The sequence below is a fragment of the Aptenodytes forsteri genome, unplaced genomic scaffold, assembly GCF_000699145.1.
Source record: "Aptenodytes forsteri isolate BGI_AS27 unplaced genomic scaffold, ASM69914v1 Scaffold108, whole genome shotgun sequence".
NCBI classification, from domain to species: Eukaryota; Metazoa; Chordata; class Aves; order Sphenisciformes; family Spheniscidae; genus Aptenodytes; species Aptenodytes forsteri.
In genome coordinates, this window is record NW_008794448.1 from 6,064,184 (window position 1) to 6,086,202 (window position 22,019).

General features: G+C 37.1%; 1 protein-coding gene across 1 annotated transcript in view; it reads right to left on the reverse strand.

Annotated features, from left to right (window-relative positions):
• BAZ1A (bromodomain adjacent to zinc finger domain 1A) overlaps window positions 1-22,019 on the reverse strand; it is a 62,340-nt gene that overhangs the window by 11,599 nt on the left and 28,722 nt on the right. The window contains 12 exon segments of the mRNA XM_019474886.1: window positions 4,473-4,621; window positions 7,020-7,174; window positions 7,359-7,522; window positions 10,377-10,985; window positions 12,609-12,733; window positions 13,920-14,033; window positions 14,306-14,471; window positions 15,301-15,525; window positions 15,654-15,749; window positions 18,719-18,865; window positions 19,322-19,460; window positions 21,317-21,412. Of these exon segments, the coding sequence (XP_019330431.1) occupies window positions 4,473-4,621; window positions 7,020-7,174; window positions 7,359-7,522; window positions 10,377-10,985; window positions 12,609-12,733; window positions 13,920-14,033; window positions 14,306-14,471; window positions 15,301-15,525; window positions 15,654-15,749; window positions 18,719-18,865; window positions 19,322-19,460; window positions 21,317-21,412 (2,185 nt within the window).

Here is a 22,019-nt window from a genome sequence, read left to right on the forward strand (position 1 = left end):
CTTCAAAGTTCCTCAAACAGCTTTTTAAAAAAAAAAAAAAAAAAAAAAAGCTTTTTTACATCTTAACTCACAATTTTTGTGGCATAAGTTAAAAAGGAGGTAAATGGTTCCCAGTATCAGTCACAAAGGTGCTCCCATGAATTAGAATCCAACCTTTCATATGGAAATCTGAAGGATGCTTAATGACTGAAGTCCTGCACTAGTGCAGAAGGCAGGGTTTTTTTCATGGCTGCCTCACTGAACTCCAGGGCAACCAAATTGCTTCATCATTTTATACCTCAGTTTTCACATCTGTGTAATAGGAATGATGAGACCTACTTCTCCACTGCAAAGTATTTTGAAATGTAAGGAAAGGTAATTTATACTAAAAAAGAAGCAAAATCCACAATAAAAATTGCTTGTATTTCTTCCCCCTCAAACATATTTTTTATCTGAGAAGTAGCACTTCAGAGTTTCCATCAAACAGCTATTTTAAAAAAAAAAAAAAAAAAAAGCTTTTTTACATCTTAACTCAGAATTTTTGCAGCAAAAACATGTACTGCAAGCTGCACCCCCCTTTTTGTGATTCTCCCCAAACATTACCTTGGGCTGGACTGAAGGAAGAAAAACCAAATTTTCACAGCTAATGTGTAATGAAAGGATTTCTAAAACGTAATCCATAATTAAGAAATGCATAGAATTCAAGTCATGTCAATCACAGACATGACAGACAACAGAAGATTAGTGGCCACCTAGCAGCTCTGCAAGGCAGAGGGTGCTGTTTCTGGGGTTTCTAGATCTCCTTCTGCATTGCTATCTTCTGTGTCAGTCTTTTCTTGCTCTTCCACTTGAATATTTGGTATGCACCTCAACTCTAAACTTATCAGAATCACCAGCAAGGCTCTTGGCAGCCTGATAGAGCCTCAGAACAAAAAAACGGAGCAGAGAGGAGCAGCTGGTCCTTTTATTGCTGTGCTGGGTCCCTTTGTCTGCTCTGCACTCTGGAGGCCACCGGGATAAACTTGCCAGTGATTGCAGTGAATTTCACTGCACTGTCTTTAGTACTAGAAGCTGTAAATAGAGTGAGAACTAAAAATTGTTAAGTATGGCTCCATTCCCTAATAGGAACAGAGCACACTGAAAGGGGGTGGGGGGGGTGGGGGGGGGGAATGAGGGGGAGGGATGCAACTGAAATAATGACAAAAGACAAAGCACATTCAGTTTGGTTTAAAGCAGAAATGCAGGGGTACTTTTTTTTTTTTTTTTAACCAAAAGTATTCCCCTGTACTGCTGCCAAAACAGAACTCCTAGCACTTACTTGACTGACTTCCAATGTTTTTACTTCAGTGGTAATTAAGTCAGCCTAAAAAGTTGGGTTTGTCAGGTTTAACATTAGAAACAGATATGCAGGCATTTTGTCTAGGGGACGGTTCCATTAAATAGTTGGAACAACTATAACAAAACCACCTGTTAGAAAGAAATGAGTGTATGGACACAATGATCTATATAAGAATAGGCAAACAAAAACAAAATACCCACAAACCAAAACCTAGTGGTTACAAACTAAAAGCTAATTTCTATCATCAGAGTAGTTGGCCACTTCCTAGAGGGGTCAATAAAAGAGGGCATCACAGTTCTGAGCACAAGGCAGTCCCTGAGCAAGCAGCAGTGTCTACTTTTTATTAAAAGGTTTAGTAACACTACTAACACCTCCTTGTCAAGCTAAGTAGAGAACTTTTCTTTGCCTGTTATACATATGCAAGTTGCAAACTAAGAAACAGAACTTGCTGTGGTAGCATGCAAAGACATTGTTTCCAACCGGGGAGCATAAGCTGAATATAAGATTATGCAAATTTTACACTTGTTTTTTTAAGCATGTCTGAAACACTAAAGAGTTATATCCGAAAGGGCTGCATCCAGAACTGCTGCTTGACCTCTAAAGTGCCTAAGTTTGCCAGATGCCTCTCAAACACACAGGTTTCCTTGACACTTTGCAGTTGCGCCTTCTGCTCACGTCCAGAAGTTCCCCAGTCAGAGCACCTTTCATATAACTAACTGCCTAGCAGTCAGAAAATCATCAGCGAATAGGTGTGTGTTTTAAGCTTTTACTACAGAGCCACTCCAAAGCCATGGCTCCTCCAAGAGCTCTCTAGTGACAAAACTAAAATCTTGCCTTCATTCAGACTCATCTCCTGCTAAAAGCATCCCATTACGCAACTGAAAACATGAGACACTTGGCACCAAAGGTAAAGCAAGAAAGAGGGAACCTGACACTGTCGCTTAATGGTTAGGGCAGTAAGCCAGAGCAGAGGAGACCTGGGATCCTTCCTGCTCCCTTCAGCTACGTAGGTTATTCTATACGTTACAGTAATCTTACAGCGGTACCATTTTTCAGAGCAGAAGAGATGCACAGGCACGATATGGTAAACGAACATATGAGATAAGACCTGCAAATCACGTAAGATTGCTTTCCCTATATACTTTCTTTGTCACACAGTAAGCATAAAGCATCTAAAGGAAAACAGGACTCCCAAGTTAAAAACAAACGAGAAACCCCACCACCATCAAAAGGTCAGGCAAAACCATGAACCATCATTAGATTATGGCAGAGTTGGGACTACTGAAAAAAAGACGCAGGAGGATTGCTAAAGAACTTTCTCTCCCATACTTCAGGGACGCTTTTCTTCTTTTAGTCCTTTTCCTCTAACTCAGGATGCCCGATCTATGGCCATAACCTACTAATAGCCATGTTTTTCCCCTTAAGGGCACACTGTGGTAAACTTACAGCTGTCAGCAAGATGCTTGTTGCCAAAATACTCCCAGAGAGAGTTTGGAAATGGAGGCATATACCACACAATGTATTTACAACCTGCACATGCAGAGTAAACATGACAAATGCTAGATATACTGTCAATTAACTGTCCCATGCCCATGTTGTAAATCTAGTCATATAGCAGGAAATAAACCGTATCATGCCTGGCTTGGAAAGGGCAGACATACTTGGATTGACCAAACACTTAGCCAAGTAAAGCTTTCGAACAGCTGCGGTTTAAACTACTCCTATGCTCTCCCCTTTCATCTCAATCATTTGCTGCATTTCCCTCTTCTAGAGGTCATCACACTGATAATGAAAGCTTGTGGAAGGGAACCCATGCCTGCGTGTCAGAGTCTCTGGCACAAATCTAGCTCAAACTCATTTTCAGTGGCAACTGATATCCAGACACCAGACTCCACGGAGGAGCAGCTGAACTGCAGAAACAGTTTTAGGTCAACTGTGCCATGGGGTACTTACATCTAGTATTAATACACCAAAACCTACATTTTCATCTTAAACTACTGCAGCAAAATCTGCCGGAGCCTAAGGATTTTCTATGCAGTCATTATCAGAGGAGAGTATCAATTTAACAGGATGTGAAGCAGTTCGTGCTCTGGAGGACCCCTGGTACGTGCTGTGCTGGTAAACCATGCTGCACTCTTGCAGGTGAGAAGTAAAGCAGTCTGGCTCAGCACAGAGCACAGCTTGGCCTCAGTGTGGCAGCCGGAAGGGAAGCCTGGGCGAGACAGCTGCCTCCGGAAGGGTGAACCACCTTTATAAACTTATCCAAGACAAAACCCCAGTTTTGAATTGCAAAAAGATCCTAAGGAATCCAGACCTAAGGGGTCACTGGAAAACAAAGTGACTTGCACTTTGGATCCCCTCTCTCACCCCTACAGCACGTCAGAGGAACTCAAGGAAGGAATATGTGTTAAAGTCAAGCTATAGTCGTGCTTTGGTTTAAATTTTTCTTGCAACCTTTTATTTCCAAGTTTTACAGCATGAACGCAAAACCTGGGGATCTGAAAGTCTGCAATATAAATCTTTACTACATTTTACTGTAAACATTGTGTTATTGCTGAACAAGGTGATCCAGATAAACCAGGCCTATATTGCTTTCACAGAAACACTATAAAAAGGAGCATACATTTTTACAACCTAAAACACACACAGAAGAAACTCATGGTATAGTTGCATGATACACTGGCCTCAACAGTAATGCTGAATTGTGGAGTATTCCCCCAGAAAGCTCACTCATTTCTGCCTAAGGGTACAATTTGTCTCCCAATGCATCAGTATAATTGTAGGGCAACACAAACAAGATCACTGAAATTATCCAGGTTCAATAGGCATGTGTTTAAGAGTAATATATGCTGTTACTTAATTAATACATGTAATTCAGGACATGCAGAATAGTAAGAAAAATATTAATATTTCCTCATGATCTATGGCCTTGTAAACTGACAATCTAATGTTTTTTAATTTTACAATGGTACATAGCAATAGGTTAGTTATTTGTTCTTTTCCCCAACATGTCTCTCTAAAGCATCCAGCCTTACAAAAGAACCAAGTGGGTTTGGGGTAGAGTTTTTTGTTGGTTTTGGGGGGTTTATTTGTTTGTTTGTTACAAAATCTTACACAAAATTAGAGACATACAGTTTCAATTCTGAAAGCTTACCAAGAGGTGCTTTGAGAAACCTGCGCTCAATTCCTTGTTCTATCTGAAGCAGTGCAGATGCCAAGTAGTGGACCACATTATTAACTGGCTGAGGAGTACTTGCACTTGTTGATGCAGCACTTGGAGCTTCAGTTTTTAACCCAATGAGTCTAGAATAGAAATGTATTAAGTTATCTTTTTTTTTTTCCCTAACATACTTTGAATTTAACACCATAGATATTTGTACAGGTCTGTATCCACAGTAGATTTTTATTTTCACTTCATTTACATGCATGGACAATGGACATGAACAGATACTGCACAGGTGTGATTAGTTATCCCAGTTTGAGTTTGCTTTATTAGTCTAGTTAATCTAGATAAATCATCTTTAGGTAACAAAGTTATCTAAATTTCAAGAAATGTGGATGACAAATTTCAATACAATTACTAAGATTTCCAGAAGATTTGATGCAACATCCATCAGCTAGTTTGAGACATTTCTGTGAAGAGTATTATCCCAATAATTCTTCAGTGAAAACACTTCCAGTGGTGAGGTGTAGCCTTTTAGAATACTTCCATCTGCAGAAGTTCAACTATGTATATCCCCACAATTAATAAGATTTTTGAAAAGAAAATAAATGAAATAAAACCAGAAAGTAATTTTTAAAGTTAACAATTCTTGATTTAACATTCTATGTTCTCATCCTTGGAGGATTTTTCTAAAATACTAACTCACTCTTCATGGGGGGGGGGGGGGGGGGGGGGGGGGGGGGCAGGAGGGATGATTACTTAGTCCTTGGTCAAAATGTAGTTAATCTTCCTGAACCACAAACATTAAGTATAGCGTAGGAGAGCAACTCACACTAATGAAAATAAAATTCAATTTCTACTTGGGGTTTATTAAAAAAAAAAACCTAATTAAGACTGTCTGGATTCTGCTTTATTCTGGTGAATGAGCAATGCTTTTGGTTGTCCCTGTTCTTTTTTCACACTTAAAAGCTGTTCATTATATTTTGCAGTCACACACATTTCAAGAGCCTGAAAGCAAACAGAAAAAAAGCTGCATAGTTATTTACATTTCACTAGTCAAACTCCAAGGTCTTAATGAGATGTCACTCGCTCTGAGGTGGATAAAAAGCCCAGCATCAAAAGCAATCTGTCACATGATTTCAGAATCCCATAGTCTCTGCTTTAATATGTAAGACTTTATTAGAGTAGACTTTATTCAGAAACTTTGACGGAGTCAGTATCAAGTGGAAAAAAAAAAATGAAGCAACAAGCTTCTGCAGTTGAATTGAGAGTTGGCAATGGAGCAAGTGCCCAAGGCAACTAGAGACAGATAAATTTTAGCTTCCTAATTAAAACAGTGGAATATTTCTATGTTGTGGTTTTCAGGAAGCATATGTCTGTAAATTGTGTCATTAATATAAAGAAGGATGACCCTATCCATTTTGCACACAACTAGAGAACTCGGATATAAAGGGCAGTCTTATATGAAAATACTAATTCAGCAAACTGAAATAAAAAGGGAAAAACCTTAAAGAACTTTAAATTCCTACATCCCAACACAGCATTCAAGAGTCCACCCAGAAATAAAGCTTTCATAAAATAAGTCTAATTGCAGAAAACCTCACAGAATACATAAGCAAACAGTAGGTTAGTATAATGATCGCCTCCAATGAATCTTTTTTCCTGCAATATTTCAACATTGACATCCTATCAAGACATACAATTTTATATGTATTAAGTAAATTAAGGTAGATCTTTATTTCTGAAAAGTATGTAACTTCTGAGAAATATTTAGAAATCTTCTCAGTTTCTGTAGTTTGATTTACAACAAACACCGATATAGCAGAGTCCCACATCCGTCTCAAACATTTGTTTAAAAAACAAACAAAAAACAAAAACACAGTTTCACAGTTGCAACACTGTATGATTTGAGGCTTCCTCTGTTTTACTGTGTTGCAGCTCGCTCTACAGAAGGATCATCAGTCAAAGTTGTAAGATTATCTCTCTGTTTTGCTGCAGTGCTAAAGGTTAATCCAGACCATGGCCTGTTGCACTGATGGTTCTTACTGTGACTCATGAAGAGTTACACTGGCCAGTTCAACCAGCAATTTGTTACTATTACCATTTTCCCTTTTAAACACTCCTGCCTACTCTGTCCACAAAGTGGTGCATTTGGTGGTTTGTGGTGTTTGTTTTTTTTTTTTCCTTTTTTTTTTCCTTCTGGAAAACAGAACAGAAATTGCCAGATTAACTTTTCTCTGCATTTTAAATGATTTTAGAATGAATTCACATATTCCTTATTTCATAATTAATGTTCCCTTTGAGCAGTGTAATATCTGAATAGTAGAAGCTGTAAAAATTGGTGTCTTAGTCTTATATAGTAATAGAAGTGTCATTTAGAAAATATAAACCAATGCAAAAATCTCACATTTTACAACTCAAATCTTAAAAAGTACCATTCCAAAGAATTCGAGGGTAAAAACAATTTGAAGGTTAAAAAAACAGAGCACTGCTATAAAATTCACAGGGAAGAGCCATTATTTAAACCATAGCGCTTACCTGTCTTTCACAATAAACTTATCTTGATCATCAGTTTCCATTTCTTCAGATTCTTCATTCACAGTTTTAATTATACCATTTTCTTTGTTTTCATCATTCAGAAACTCATACCGCCCATGTTCTAAGGCTGCTCTCCAAGACTGTCTGTCTGTAACCTGAAGCAAACACACAAACTTGAAGCTTCTGAAGAATCAAAAGGTCACAAACTTTTAGTGCCAATTACTGTCTACACTTAATTTAATTACGCTTTCAGTAAAACCCATAGCATGCAAGAGTTCTCATTTAAGCTACAGACTCGACAGCACCACCGTGCTCCTAGGTATTCTACAATTCAAATACCTTAATAGCACCCAATGTTCCTTGGTAGATCCTGTCTTCAATGTCCAAAAGAAAGTCTCTAAGTCTCAGTTCAAGCTGCTTCTCTGCAGATACGTGAGATCCATCATGGGCATTCTGCATCCTTCCTCGTCCTGAAGAAGGCCTGATGTCACTTTGAAATTTGTCTGCAAAAATACCAAGTAACCTCGTGTTAGTGGACTTGGTTCCTTAAAGTAGCCGCTGGTGAAGGAACAAAAGTAGTACAGGGCAGAACAAACTAAACACACAGGTTCAAAACTCCCTTCCTGTAGCGACAAGTTGCCAACACCAACATCTCCATGCCAACAAAGGCATCTGATCCAACCAAGCAGAGTATACTTTTAAGGGAAGACCTATAGATTAGCATCTGCTCATCCCAACACACAGGATGAGAAATTCTTGTCAATTTAGAAGTCATTCTTCTGTCTTAAAAATGCTTTCTAAAGTAATAGATAATCAACAACTCTTTGCTATAAGTGCAAGGAGATTAAAAAAAAAAACAAGAAAGATAATAAAGTCACATTTCTAGTATTTTTCGTATTTGATGGCCTTTACTTTACAGGAGAACTCCTCAGTTTTCTTTCCTGCATGGATCTTTATCATGGCAACATTTAAAACAAGCACGTGCAACTGACAATCACAAAAACTAACAGAACAAGATATACACCCTTTTAAAAACCTAACTTTAAAACAAAACAAACAGATAAAGATAAGATGACACAGGCGCAGACTAGACTGACTGTGTCCTCTAATTAAAGGCAGAGAAAAAAAGGAACCAGACAGCAAGATAATTTATGAAAAAGAAGGGAAGAGCTGATGATGGGCTGTCAAGCAAAAACCTCTGCATAAGAGAACTGAAAATTCATGCAAAAGCTCAAAAGCCATAGGAAAGAGCTGAAAGTATGCCCAGATCCTAAATTAGTGCTTGCAATTCTGCATAGGTGGCAAACGTTTCTGTTCACAGGATTTACCTTAAATCCTACGAGTGCAGTGATGAGGAGGTATATGCAAGAACTTAGAGGTATTTAATCAAAAATTACCATAAAGCTGTTGTTACGGAAGTACAGGATGAATTTCTAAGATGCTTTCAATTGCAGAAACAATTCCCTGTAACTGAAAGTAACTATGCAAATATTCTCAAAACGTGTACTAGCATACTCTGATGTCTGGATGTGGGAAACATCCATTTTTGGTTTAAAAGAAAAAGAAGAAATGAAGTGTTTTTTCTTGAGCAGAACTGAAACAGCAGCAATTGGCTTGCAAATAATTGATGAGGAAAAGTTAACGGGTACTGGAATAAAATCAAGTAATAGCACATATCAATTTTATTTCCATGCTCTTTTGAGTGGGAATTGGAAAAGGGAGAAGGGCAGTCTACAGCGTAAGAGAATCACGGAGTAGTTCTCACTTGTCCTGCAAGTCATTTAAGTGAAGGCAATAGGGCAGCAGCTGGAGTCCACTGCAGTAAAGCTCCTTCCAAAGTGAGCTACATGCAGCCACTTATCACTGCTTATCACGCAGAGGAGGTGGCATTGGTATTGGACCACTGCACTTGAATTTTCTTGATCTCTATTAAAGTGAAGTTCAAAGCTGCCTTTTTTAAAAAAAAAAAAAAAAAAAAAAAAAAATAAAAATCAATGTTATTCTATGTTATTCTACAATTCTAACATAGAAAGGTAAGAAAAATCTATGATTGTGGAAATCAAGTTGCTTCAGAGCAGAAAGCAAGACACAAAATACAGATAAAGGTGCAGCAACCGGGAAAATAAGGAACCACACACATAAACATATCAGAAAATTATATTTTCTCACCAAAAAACATAAACATAGCCATAAGGCCTCCAAATAAAGCTTAATTACTATGCAGAAACTCTGTCCTGTGCTAGATTCCACCAAAAGAAATGGTAGATCAGTTATGGATTTAGTAGTATCTGACATGTTTGCGGCATGTCCTGGCATACACGCTCCAGTAAAACAGAACTCAGCTCTGCTCTGAATAATTCTCTCTTGCCCCAATACGGATACACCGAAATCCTCACAGTAATTTGGCATAATTCAAAACAAAATGCAATTTCTTAAACGTTACCCTAGGGAGTTTCATTTTGGTAACATCCTCTACCCACCAACAAGCCAGCTGCAAGCTTGTGTACGCAGAATTTTATCAGTGATTGGAGCTAATGCCTTGCCAATAAATGGCAAAATACTTGGCTAGGAGAAAAGGGAAAAAACCCTAAATCCTAGGTCTAGGATGGTTCTAAGTACACTCCTACACTTTGAAACCCATAAAAACAATACTGCTCTGCAGATGTCTCCTCCTCCTGTAACAAGCATCTGCCAAAAGAAGAAAAGGAAAAAAATAGAAAAGAATAATATCACAGAATCCACTGCACTGATGTTAAGCCACGTAACAACCAACACAGCTACACTATTTTTTCCTCCCAAAGGTTTTAGTATGACCCTGCAGTATGCTATCATTCCCTTGTTCACAACAGGCCAGTAAAGGCTTTTGAGTAATTTCATGCATTATAATGTTATGAAAGAACACGTCCTACTCAACAAATCAAGGTAATAGTAATTGCCTCCCTTTGCGATGTTTCTGTCTCCAGTGTCATGTCTTGTGTCTTTCATCATACTGGAAATGAGGACATCAGATGATCAATACTATGATTTACCTTTAGCAGATATTAATTTTTATTCCCCAGTTAATCTTTTCCCAAAGCTCAATTTACTTCCTAAAGATGTTTGCTTAAAAAGCCAATCCCATTCTACTAAGCAGTGAGGTAACAGAAAAATTATTGGTTTTGCATAAAACATCAGAAAAAAAGAGAAAAAAGAAAAAAAAAGGAAAAAACCAAACCTGTTTTCCATAGAGCGAAACAATGCTTAAGAATTATTCTTATTTCTTAGGAATTAAAATTAAATAAGAATTATAAGTTTCTAAAATATTATATAGAAATTACAGCTGTAGAAGCAAATTAAGATCAGGAACTTTTCATTTACCTGGAATATGGAATTTTTCCACAGGAAAACTGCTTAGTTGTTCATATATTCTACTTTTCTCTTGTAAAAGAGTTTCTTTTAAGGCACTCTCCCTATGTCCTCGAGAATTGAGAGCCTCTAGGAGTTGGTCCAGTTGTTCCCGAGAATTGTAAAAGCACCAACGGTTTGGTTTATATACTGGCCTTGGCACCTCTACGACAACACTGGTGTGTGAATCTTGGTCAATATTGGAGGTAGATTCAGAGGATTTCAAAGACTCTCCAGTTTTACTGAATACCTGAGGTTCATTTGTGCAAGACTGTACACTATTCTGAAAGGAAGAGGTTCGAGGCAACAACATGTCTTCTGTGAGACCAGAATAGTCCTCTTCTATAAACAATCCAGGAACAGAGGGGAAAATCCAGTAGCGTCGGTACAGACGGTCACGACCTAATGGGGTGATATTTGTGCAGGCTGTTGCATTCTGAATCTTTTCTAACAGTTCCTTCTCTTTCTTTTGTTGCTCCTGTTTTAAAGCTTCTTCATCTTCAGCAGTAAGAGGTTCACTCTTTTCACAAGTGGTCTCTTCTTGTCTTGTAAATTCTTTATATCCATTTTGCCCTCTCCTTCCTAAAAGTTAAAGGAAGAAGAATGATAGCAATACGCTTACAAATTTTTTCTTTACCCAAAAACCTCAAGTGAAGGGTGGGTTTTGGTTCTGTCCCTTTCTGTTTATCTAAACTTACACTGTCAAGGACCATCAGCTCAGTCAAGAAAAATACTAGTTTTACTAAAGAAGAATTCAAGTGATTAACCCCCTTCCTTCGATAAAGAAGCGGCCACGTTTAGTGTACTTTCACTTTGTAGAAACTAGACCAAGTTTCATTTACTGACATTATCATTTTTAACACCATAAAAAAAGAACAAAAATTTTAAGAACTTAAAAGTATGTTATAGAAGTATCTTATCACAATAAAGTAAAATTCTAGCAATTTCATTATTGGATACAAACTATGTTTTGGACTTAATTTATCATACTCAAAATGATCAACTTAAATCCCCCAAAGACCTCAAGCAAAACCAAAATCCCTATATAAGAGCTTTTATTGCAAACTCAGTTACATTACTTTATCCAATTTTTTTTTTTTTTTTAATATATACACTATTATTTTTTCCCCCTCAACTTGTACCAGCTGAAAGTACTCCAGTTCACAGGTTAGCTTACCAAAGAATCAGGTCCTGATAGTCATCTAGAAAAGTACATCTTATAATTAACACATGCAATGGTGAAAGACGCTATCGGCACTCAATTTCTACTGCTTTCCAGCATGACCTTCAGTTTCTCCAATTGTAGGAATGAAATAACACTTGTTTGCCCTCCAGGCACAATGTCTCAAACATGGGCATTTGAGAAGTTCTGTTTAAGACCTCATTGTTTTGCCATCATAAAGCTGTAGTAAACATGCAGACCTGTATTACTGAACAACTCAGAATTTCTCTCCCAGACACTGTTAGGAACTGTAGAAGTTTGCAACCTTAAGTCCACAATGATCCAGGACTTTCACTGGCACAGATACTAGCAGAAAGCCTTCACGGGAGAAAGATACAGATGAGCTAGCAGCCCAAAGCCATCAACAGTTCATCCTCCTATGGTTAGTTAGAAAGAGCAGGCTGTGCCATTTACTGCACCACAGCTCCTACTGGCACACTGCTGAGGAAATTAAATCTGGCGGTAAGTCTGGTTGCATTCTTGTATAGAAGGCAAGCTGCTTCATTAACAAAGGCAAACTAAACCCAAGCACTCAATATAGCATTTTCTTTTAAAATACCTGTTGTTTTTGCAGCTTCCTAATAAAAAGAATCAAAACCACACCATACCCTATTAGATGAGACTCCTACAACTCTCTGAGTGTACTACTCATAACTGTAATGGTTTGTCAGGAAACAGCCTGGTTTGGGGTTTGTTTTTTTTTTTTAAAAAAAAGGAATCCAGACAGCAAGTATGGAAGACAAGAAGAAACAGAAGTGTGAAAGAACGTACAGCTGACCGCTAGAACTACATCAGGCCAGCTCAATGCACTTAAATAGCCCATTATGATCATGGTTTGGGTTTTTTTCTTTTCCTTTAAAAATTTACAGGAAAGATTAGTACTTTATAAAAGTTTACTATAAAACCCAAGAACTTCCCAGGAGCATGCATATATGTGTGTGTGCATACATGTACACAAATGAACAAATAAATTATAGCGTTACCTCTTCCTCGTTTTTTGTTTGGTCCCAGCTCTTCTTCATCCTCTGTCACTGTGTCCATGTCTTGCTCTTTACGTTCAATTTCTTTGCTCTCTGTACTAGTATCAAGGTCTTCCCGTTCCTCCTCCCTGACACAATAAAATAAACAAAAGGTGACTGACCAACCATGTATTAAAAGCTGAATGGAATGAAAAAAAAAAATACACAATAGAATATGGCATCTTCAACACAAACAGTATTTTACTCTCAGAAGTACTTAAGTTAGTAAAAGACCTACAATGCTTTTTAAAAATAAACTTTAAGTGATAGAATATATTAAAACCCAGAAGAAACCCACTGAACTGTAAATGGAAAGTTCCTTATTAAAGACTAAAACCTGCTCTTTGGTATTCACTTTTTCATTTGAAGACTTATTATTATCAGATCATTTTTGGAGACATCTTTGTGTAGTTCTACTGACCCAAATTATTTTTTTCATGACTAAAAAAATATGTTTGCTCATCAAAATGCATACTGATTTATAAAATGCTTATTACACATTTTTCCCTCATCTAGCAAATGTAATTAAAAACCTACAGAACTACATACAACCATTACAGGATAACTTTTTTTTTCCCTCATAGTTTCAAAAACATAGCACAAATCTGTCTTTGGCCCATGCTCACCTTTTGCAAGCAGATTTATTTAACTAACTCCCTTCCTCAAGCAGGTAAAGATATAGTGTTGTATATACACTTTGCTTTTTTTTCTGGAATCATATACAGCTGCATGTGCATGAATCTTACCACCTGAAACCATACAGTTTTATTAATAGAACAAAAAACCTTGGTTTTATGGAAGTCACCTGGGATAGCACAGCATTTTTTTTTTTTAAAAGTGCCATTAAATTTGATTCATAAACTGTTATGTGAGGTCAGTATTATCTAGCTCAGATCAGACCAATTCCTCAAATTAGAAAACAAACTAGAATGGTCTATTATGAAGATATTCATAGATATTAAATCAATGCAAGACAAAAAGTAATGCAAAAAAAACAAATTGGATTTTGCAAGTTTCTCTTGTCACTAGGTAAAACTGTCAAGCTTTCAATATAATTATGAGTATAATAGAAGTTGATTTTAAAAATAAAATCACTTTAATAAATCAATTCTAGAACACTAGGAAGAAAAATAAAATCAACATTAAGGGCTATATACTTAAATTAAAATATACCTTTGTATATGATCAAGTCAATGAAAACTACATAGGTAAGGTCTGGCCACATAACTGAAAAGTGCCATATCATATGTATCACAGTAATACCATGTATCATACCCAACAGATATTTCTACAGCAGGAGTCCTTTGCTCCTCTTCCTTCAGCTTTTCTTGTTTCTCTTTCATCTTTAACTCTTGTTCTTTTAACCTTTCTTCTTTCCTCTTACGTATCCTAATAGTAAGAAGAATATAGAAAACCAATTGCAATTAATCTAGTATCTGATCTGGTCACATCTTTTTTCTTTTATACTACAGCATCATCTAAAAACAACAGTAACATGGGAAAGCACAATGCTTAGCACAATCAAGTTTCACTCCTGTCTAGGGTCTCAAGAAACCAGCTTAAAACACAAACACTACTATTGTTTCTCATATGCCTTTTGCATTCGAGGAATTAATCTAACCTGTAGCAAGAAAATTTAGCTTTCCACATCCTAGTTTTACCTTGCTGCTGCTGCCTCTCGTTCTTTGCGATGCTGTTCTGCCTTTAATTCTCTGAACTCCTGTTTTGCCTGTCGTAACACATCAACAGAGTCCTCAATGAAATCTCGAGTGGAGACGAGAGTCAGAAGTTTCCCACAGAGGGCATGAAGGATCTTCATCTTTTCTCCTAATAAAATTCAGACCAATGTTTATATTTCATCGTACAACTGATAAATAAGCCTTACTCTTACACACTCCAGACTGAAGATTGGTTCTCACTCAAAAAAAAGCGAGCAGTCAAATATTTGTAGTGCACCAGCTGCACTTGCAAAGAGGCATTTCCTGAAATACCTGCTTTGCTCAGAGATGCGAGCCTTTATTTTTAATTTATTAACTTTTAGCACTGAAAGAAGAACTAAAATGCAGTATTATCTTCAAAATGGAGATAAAGGAACAGTAGATAGTAATTTTTTCTCCATTTCCAAATAACAAACAAAAAGACCCAAACCAGAACAGCAATAAAAAGCAGGGGCTGAATCAAACACTCAGATGCTTCTCCCAGAGAAAGCCCCTTCTGCAAATAAAACTAACTTTTTTTAATGGGGTTTAAAAAAACCTACTCAGAAGTAATGAGACTCCCTAGCTCTGCAACCTCTGATCTGGTGGGACCTGCTTATGGGGGCTGGAGCATAGGGAGTGTGTGTTGGTCTAGGTGACCTCCAGAGGTCCTTTCCAACCTATATTCTATGATACAGTAAATTTTGACCATTATTGAAGTTACAAAACCGATCACTTGACGAGCAATCTAATCTCTAAATCTCTATGTCTTTTATTACCTGGCAACAAATCATACACTGAGGTACTTGAAAGTTTCTTCAAGAGACCAGGATTACTTAATCTCAGCTCCATGCAAGCATCATCAGACAGTAAATTTTGACCATTATTGATTTAAAGCAGTTACAAAACCGATCACTTGACGAGCAATCTAATCTCTAACATTTACTGTCTTTTATTACCTGGCAACAAATCATACACTGAGGTACTTGAAAGTTTCTTCAAGAGACCAGGATTACTTAATCTCAGCTCCATGCAAGCATCATCAGTAGCATCGAACCCTCCTCGTTTCTGGTAACGGTATTTTGCGTTGGCTGATGTTACATCAGCGCCTGATGCTAGAATGTGAAGTCTGAGAATCTCAGAAAGAGTGCAGCTATCAAGATCCAAGTTTTTCAAATTGCAGCCTACAGTTGAGAAGAATGAACAGTTATTTTATATAGGCATTTAAATGTATATAAATATAAAAAATGTGCTTTAAAATACAGAGCAAAATAAGAACAGTAACAAAACAAGAAGTGAAACCCACACATACCCTGATGTAACTGGGGCCATGCAGCTGCCAAAGTTGCAACTGCAGACAGTGCAGATTTTGTGGGGTCTGCATCTTCATCCAAAGCCTCTGTTAAATCTTTAAGGAAATAAACACTTTATTCTAGTGCAAATTAAAACTTGTACTGTGGAGGGGAGGAAAGCAAGCCGTTTTTTAAAAGTTGCAGACAAAGCGAAAAGAGGGCCGATATTTACAAAAGCATCAGTGTAGTCAAAACTCAATTCAACATCCAAATTAAAATTTACGTATCTTTAAATGCAACTAAAAATCTGACTAAAAGCTAGGGACATGCACCACATGCTATACACTGCTCTCCCTATATATAAGCTGTTAAAGCAACCACAATGTACAAAACATGCACAATGGCAACATAAAAAGCAGCAAAAACAAATCCATAAACACACTTGAAAGCAAAACCAAATAACAATGCAAGAACACCTGTATTTCATTCCCTCAAATGAACTGTTACTTCCTATCATCATTTTGTTTTTAGGAAAGACCATGCAAACCAATCACACATTTTAATACTGGTTATCACCATTCACTGTATACTTTTAATCTGTAACTTAGATACAGCCTTACTCTTTTGCACAAATACAATTACTAAGACGTTACAAAGAAACCGTATTTCACCACAAGCAATGTCTCCACTTAATAAGGAGCATCACACATTAGCAAACTGACCAGGAAAGCAGGGCAGTGAAAGGGAGAAACAGCAAAATTCCTGTTTCTTAGACAAAAGTTTCCTTAGCACTTACAGGTATTTCTCCAGAGGGTTGGCAGAATTTTTTCAGTGTTGTATGCTGTTTCAACAATGTCACTTGATATTCAAGTCCAAATCATTAAAGCAGTTACAAAGTCACCAAGTCAATAAAGAGCCACAAATCCAAACTAAGACTACATAAAAAGCAAATCCACAACAGTCTTGTATGATGATTGATGTTGTTTGAAAACTGTCACCCAGACATTGCAAAATTAACCTCTGCACCTCCCCTCTCACTGTATCTGTATAACAGGGTTTGAGAAAGTACTGTACACACCAAAACCCCACACCCATGGTGTTTTCGGTTGCAGAAACACTGCCTGTACAGAATTTAAGTGAGCAAACATGCTGACTACTACTAGTTTGGTTAGTCAGGATTACAAAGCTGAGAACATGTAATTCTTTTATGGGAAAGAAGATGTCTAAACAAGAGTGACAAGAAATGGAAATTCAAAGGCAAGTAAAAGATAATAGATAAAGTGCCCTGCCCACAGCTCTGCTAAACTAGAAGCGAAACGGCAGATTTTTGCAATTGCCAGCCCCATACAGTCAAATTAAAATATGACAGTTACATTACATTTTTTCTGATCAGTCCTATGAATAATAAAGAATCTAATCAACTATTCTATGATTACCTGATAATGGAATCCTTGCTTATATTGCCCAAGCAATGCTTTCAGTAGTTAAAAGATAGTTTAATTGCTAAATTCAACAGTAATTAAAATACAGTCTAAATTTGTTAACACCGTATCAAATCTGTAACATTATTCAATTAAGAAGAGCAGCCTCTATTGCTGAAGATAGTGCCCATGTTTTATATAAAGACATTTTATAGATTGGACATAAATCTTAAACATGAGAATATGCACAGTCTTCAAGAGAGGAATTAAAGGAACCTTCCTGTACCTCATGCATCTGCCTTATGGGGGAACCACAGGATTCACTTGACCTCAAACAGGGAGTGCTCTTATATTCCTATCTACCTCTAATGAAATAAAGACTAGCAGGAAGGGTCAAAGCTTCTCCTTTAACTAGTCAGCAAATTTGGCAGTCCATAAACACAGGGCATAGTGGACAACAGTGGTGTGGCAATAGTTGCCTTCCCTTTCCACCAAGCACTGCAGAATGCAAAAGAATTGGGAGAAGTCTTAGGCCTCAGATTCAAAACACAGAAGGTACATGCAACAGTAACATCTTAAAATATTTTCAAGGCTCCCAGTCTGATGCTTCTTTCTACTTTCTCAGTTACACCAACACACTGTTTTGAGAGACCGTCACTAGATACTTGATGAGCATAATAAAGTAGTCAGATCAGTTCCCCGATCCACAGCAAGGCTTCATAAATAGCTGAGCTGAAAAAAAATAAGGGAGAAGCACCTTGCAAGGGCATTAAAAACCAAAATTGTGCAAAGGGGATATAGAGAATACTTTAAGTTTGTGTTACTGACAAACCCTTTGCAAAGCACTCCGTGTAGCATCAGTAAGATCTTACAGGTAAAGCACTCTGCAGAACAAGGCTTAGAGCATTCACAGACCGTGGACCGAATTGCTGAGCTGCCTAAACACAGAACAGAAACAATCTACTAAGGATGAAGACACATATATAATGTCCCTGACCACATAAATTTGGAACAAAGCCTGCACTCCTTCTGATCACTGGTTAGAGTATACCAAATGCCTCTGAAAACGTGGGCAACTTCAGCCTTAGAGTGAAGACCAAAGGCAGAGTGACTGTGAGATCCTTTACTGGAAACACAGAGACATGGTAGTATCTAGGAGTTGTGGATGCATAATTCTAAGTCTTGAAGGACAATGAATATTGAATTCTCCATCATAGTTGTGCTGGGGAGTTTCAGTTTTTAATCTAGTTAGGTCCAGAATTTTTTTTATAGCTACAGATAAAGACCTTTGAGAAGATTTAGGAAAATGCCTTGTTTCCTGACCCTCAGGAGAAACATCTAACAGTGCTCAAGGAAGAGGAGGAAGGCGAAGACAAGTTTCCCTCACCTCTAAAACATAAGCAGTGCTGTTAAAAGCTTATTATGCTTTGCTGGATACAATTGTAGTAACAATGAGCTTGCTTTTTCTCTATTCCCCCCAGACCCCACCCTCCATGCCCAGTTTAAAGCTTTAATTTCAGATAAAAGAGAAAAAACAGGTCCATTTACATACAATATCCATGCATAATAAGACAAGGTTAAACAAAGGAATGCCATAAATCATGCAGTTTAAAGTTAATTCCAGTGGAATTTCAGTTTTTCAGCAGTAAAATTAAGGATCTGACCTTTGGTCTCAGCATCAGCTATTTGATCTTTGGCCACTTCCTCTTCCTCTTCGGCCATTGCCTGAAAGATGGCAGTCAGGAAGAAAAACAGCAATTCACACAGTGGGCCTTCAGTGTCATTTCCTACAAGAGCTTCCTCTAAAACTTCTGTGAATAAAGTTTAAGAAGCGTCACTTTTGCCGCAAAGTTGGAAAACGATTATGTACTGAAGAATACAGTTTTTTTTTCCCCCTTCAGGTATGATAATCAAGTTACTTTTCCATAATTTACTGCAAATATTCCTAAGGTGATGCTGTCAGAAAGAGTGCTGACAAAACAACATTATTTTCTTAATATATAACTGCAAGAATAAAGTACAAGTAGACATTTTAATAAGTAGATTAACAGCTTCTACATTGAAATTAATTTTGATTTTATAAACACTGCAGAAGTTGACTGTGAAGAGAAAACTGGATTGATATGCACGTGTAAGCACTGCCATATTAAAGCTGCACAGAAGATTTTGTAGCACTGGTACTTGGGTGCACTTAAGATGTTTGGTTGTTTGGTAGGAGAAGGGACACCACAAAATTGGGGCACCTTGCCACATAAACGACAACTTGCCTAAAGTCACTCCTTCAGGAAATTCATCTTGAAGATCAAAAAGTTCCCCAAAAGCATATAAAAACTCCAAAACCATCAGAGCATCACCAAAGATCTCAGGAGGAAGTCTCGTCTTCACTGGCATTGGAACAGGAAGTTCCTGCAATCCAAATGGGACAACTTAATATTGTATTTGGTTTCTGCAGAGTACACAAGTGATTAAAACCAACCAGTGCAAGACACATAATCAATTATCACAGTAACATCTGTGGTAGTACTAACTTTAAAAAACCAAAGAGCATGCAACTTGGACATAAATCTTTTGAGATAAAAGTTTATTCATGTTCATTAAATTGAACGATTTTGTATCTTTGTTTAAAGGAACTCAAATCTACTACAAGTTAAGAGCACTGGCTGTCATGATTTTTCCTTTAAACCTGTATTATTTCACAAGAGTTTTGAATTTAAGTTTGCTGGAACTGTCCAGACAAGCAAAAATAAACATATTCTTAAAAAGTTACTCATTGTTGCTTGCAAAGACAAGCAAACAAAAACCCAAGCACCTTCACATAAAAACACACCCATCTAATACTAGGATATACAAGATCATGTCTAATGACTTGAGCGTTCTGGTATTTGCGTTTTTGTGTTGGTAAGGCAGTTATGATAGCTGAAGACATTTTAAAGGGAGCTGATGTAACAATGTAACAAGACCACTTAACAGAGACACCACCTCCAAATCACAGATGACAGCATCTAACACTGCGTTTGACTTTCAAATTAATATCGATGTAACTTTTCAAGATTTGTCTTCACTTAATGTTTCTTAGCAGACAGAGGCAAACAATTTCCAGAAGGATGGCTCCTTTCCACAAAGGTGGTAGTTCACAAACATTAACGAGAAGAATGCCAAATACTATGCTTTCAGAAGAACACAGTAAGGTATTTCATACATTTCCTGAGAAGGGAATTTTTTGAAAAGCAGTCTATGGGTGGATCTTTCTTCTTGCTTCCTCACCTAAACTCATCTTTATTCATATTCTTGTCAATTTTCACTGTAGTGATACTACTTTCCCATCCCTCCCTTTTTCTTTTCCAATTGAAACACAGCAGCACTGTTTTGCACAGCTTCCTCTCGTTTTGACAATGCTCTTCCCTTTCTTCAGTTTCTTCTCCCTTTCTGTACACAGCTAAGAGTTTTCACTATCATCTTCAAGGGCCTATACAGCTACCCTTGCAAATATATTCAATTCTCATATTCCTCCCAACCAGTGCTATCACTTCAATTCATTTAACACTCTCCTCTATTCCCACTTGTCCTCTTTGCACTTCTGTCACGTTTCCCTGTGTATCTCAAATAAACCCCCATCCTTGTGCTTCTGACAATTTTGCCTCCTTTTGCTATCCCCTGCTAAAATTAATCATAATAAAGTGCACATAAATGTGTAACACTAGACAATCTTCCGTTATGTACAACCACACTATATTCTTGTTTAGAACATTAAGTTCTTTGAGAGGTAAATTCTTGTTACTTTCTATAGGTTTCCAGGATCATCCAGAAAGCAGCTCGTTAAGCAAGGATACTGCTAGAGTTTAAATCAAAAGAATACCAGAGGGAGTAACAAGCTACTATCTTTTCTACCTTTTGCAGCCACAAATTTGGTTTCTTCATTACTCAAAATCTTTTAAGTAACTCAGGTTTATTCTAGGTGAGCTCACGTTGTATATTTAACAGAAAAGTCAGGCATACTCAATACCCTCCACTCAGTAAGATCAGTGCTTTAAAAATACATCTGTTCCATGTTAACACAGAGAACAGCCTGTAAAGTTTTTCTGGAGGGTGAAAATGCAGATGCAGACAATCCTATTAGCATCACCACTGGGAAATATTACATGACTGCAGGTGATTCACAATCCCTAGCATTCAGATCAGATCTAGATCTGCCTCTGCATTAGGCAATCTAGCTTGGGGACCCTGTAAAAGTACGAGCTGGAGCTGTTCTAATTCAATCATACCTTAAGATCATCACACTCCATATCTTCTCTAGGCTTACTCCACTGTTTCAGGTATTCCACATATTTTCTTTTTTCTTCACGCAGCTTCTCTCTTTCCTGAAAAAGAGGGTCACAACTGTATATAAAATACGGTCAGATCACCCTATTAAAGTTTCTAGAACTGCACCACTTACTATTTCAATCACACTGAAAAATAAAACTAAAACATATTTAATTAGAATGAAATACTCTTAATAATTTTTATTTTGTAGAAGACGACATTGGCAAAAATGTTTAGAAGCAAACTGTGGTGATACTTTGTTGGATTAGACATGGGGTTTTATTGGGGTTTTTTTGGTTTGGTTAGTTTTTATTTGGGTTTGTTTTTTTTTTTTTTTTTGTAATGGAAGTGGCTGAAAAAAGTTATCTAAAAATAAGAGTACTTATGAAAGTTGCCACAAGAAAAGACCATCAAAATAGACAGTGGATGTGTCTGTGGTAAAATATAGTGGAATAAATAATTTCTTCACATTCAAAGTGACAAAAAGTTATTTAGCAATTTCCATCCAAAGAAAAACCACAAGGAAACCCACAACCATTTAATATGCTGTGAATATGATGCAGTACAGTGTCTTTAACACTTAAGTAGAAGACAACCACCAAATCAAATAGTCATCCATTATTGGCAAAAAAAAAGACAAAAACAAAACCACATTACTTCAGA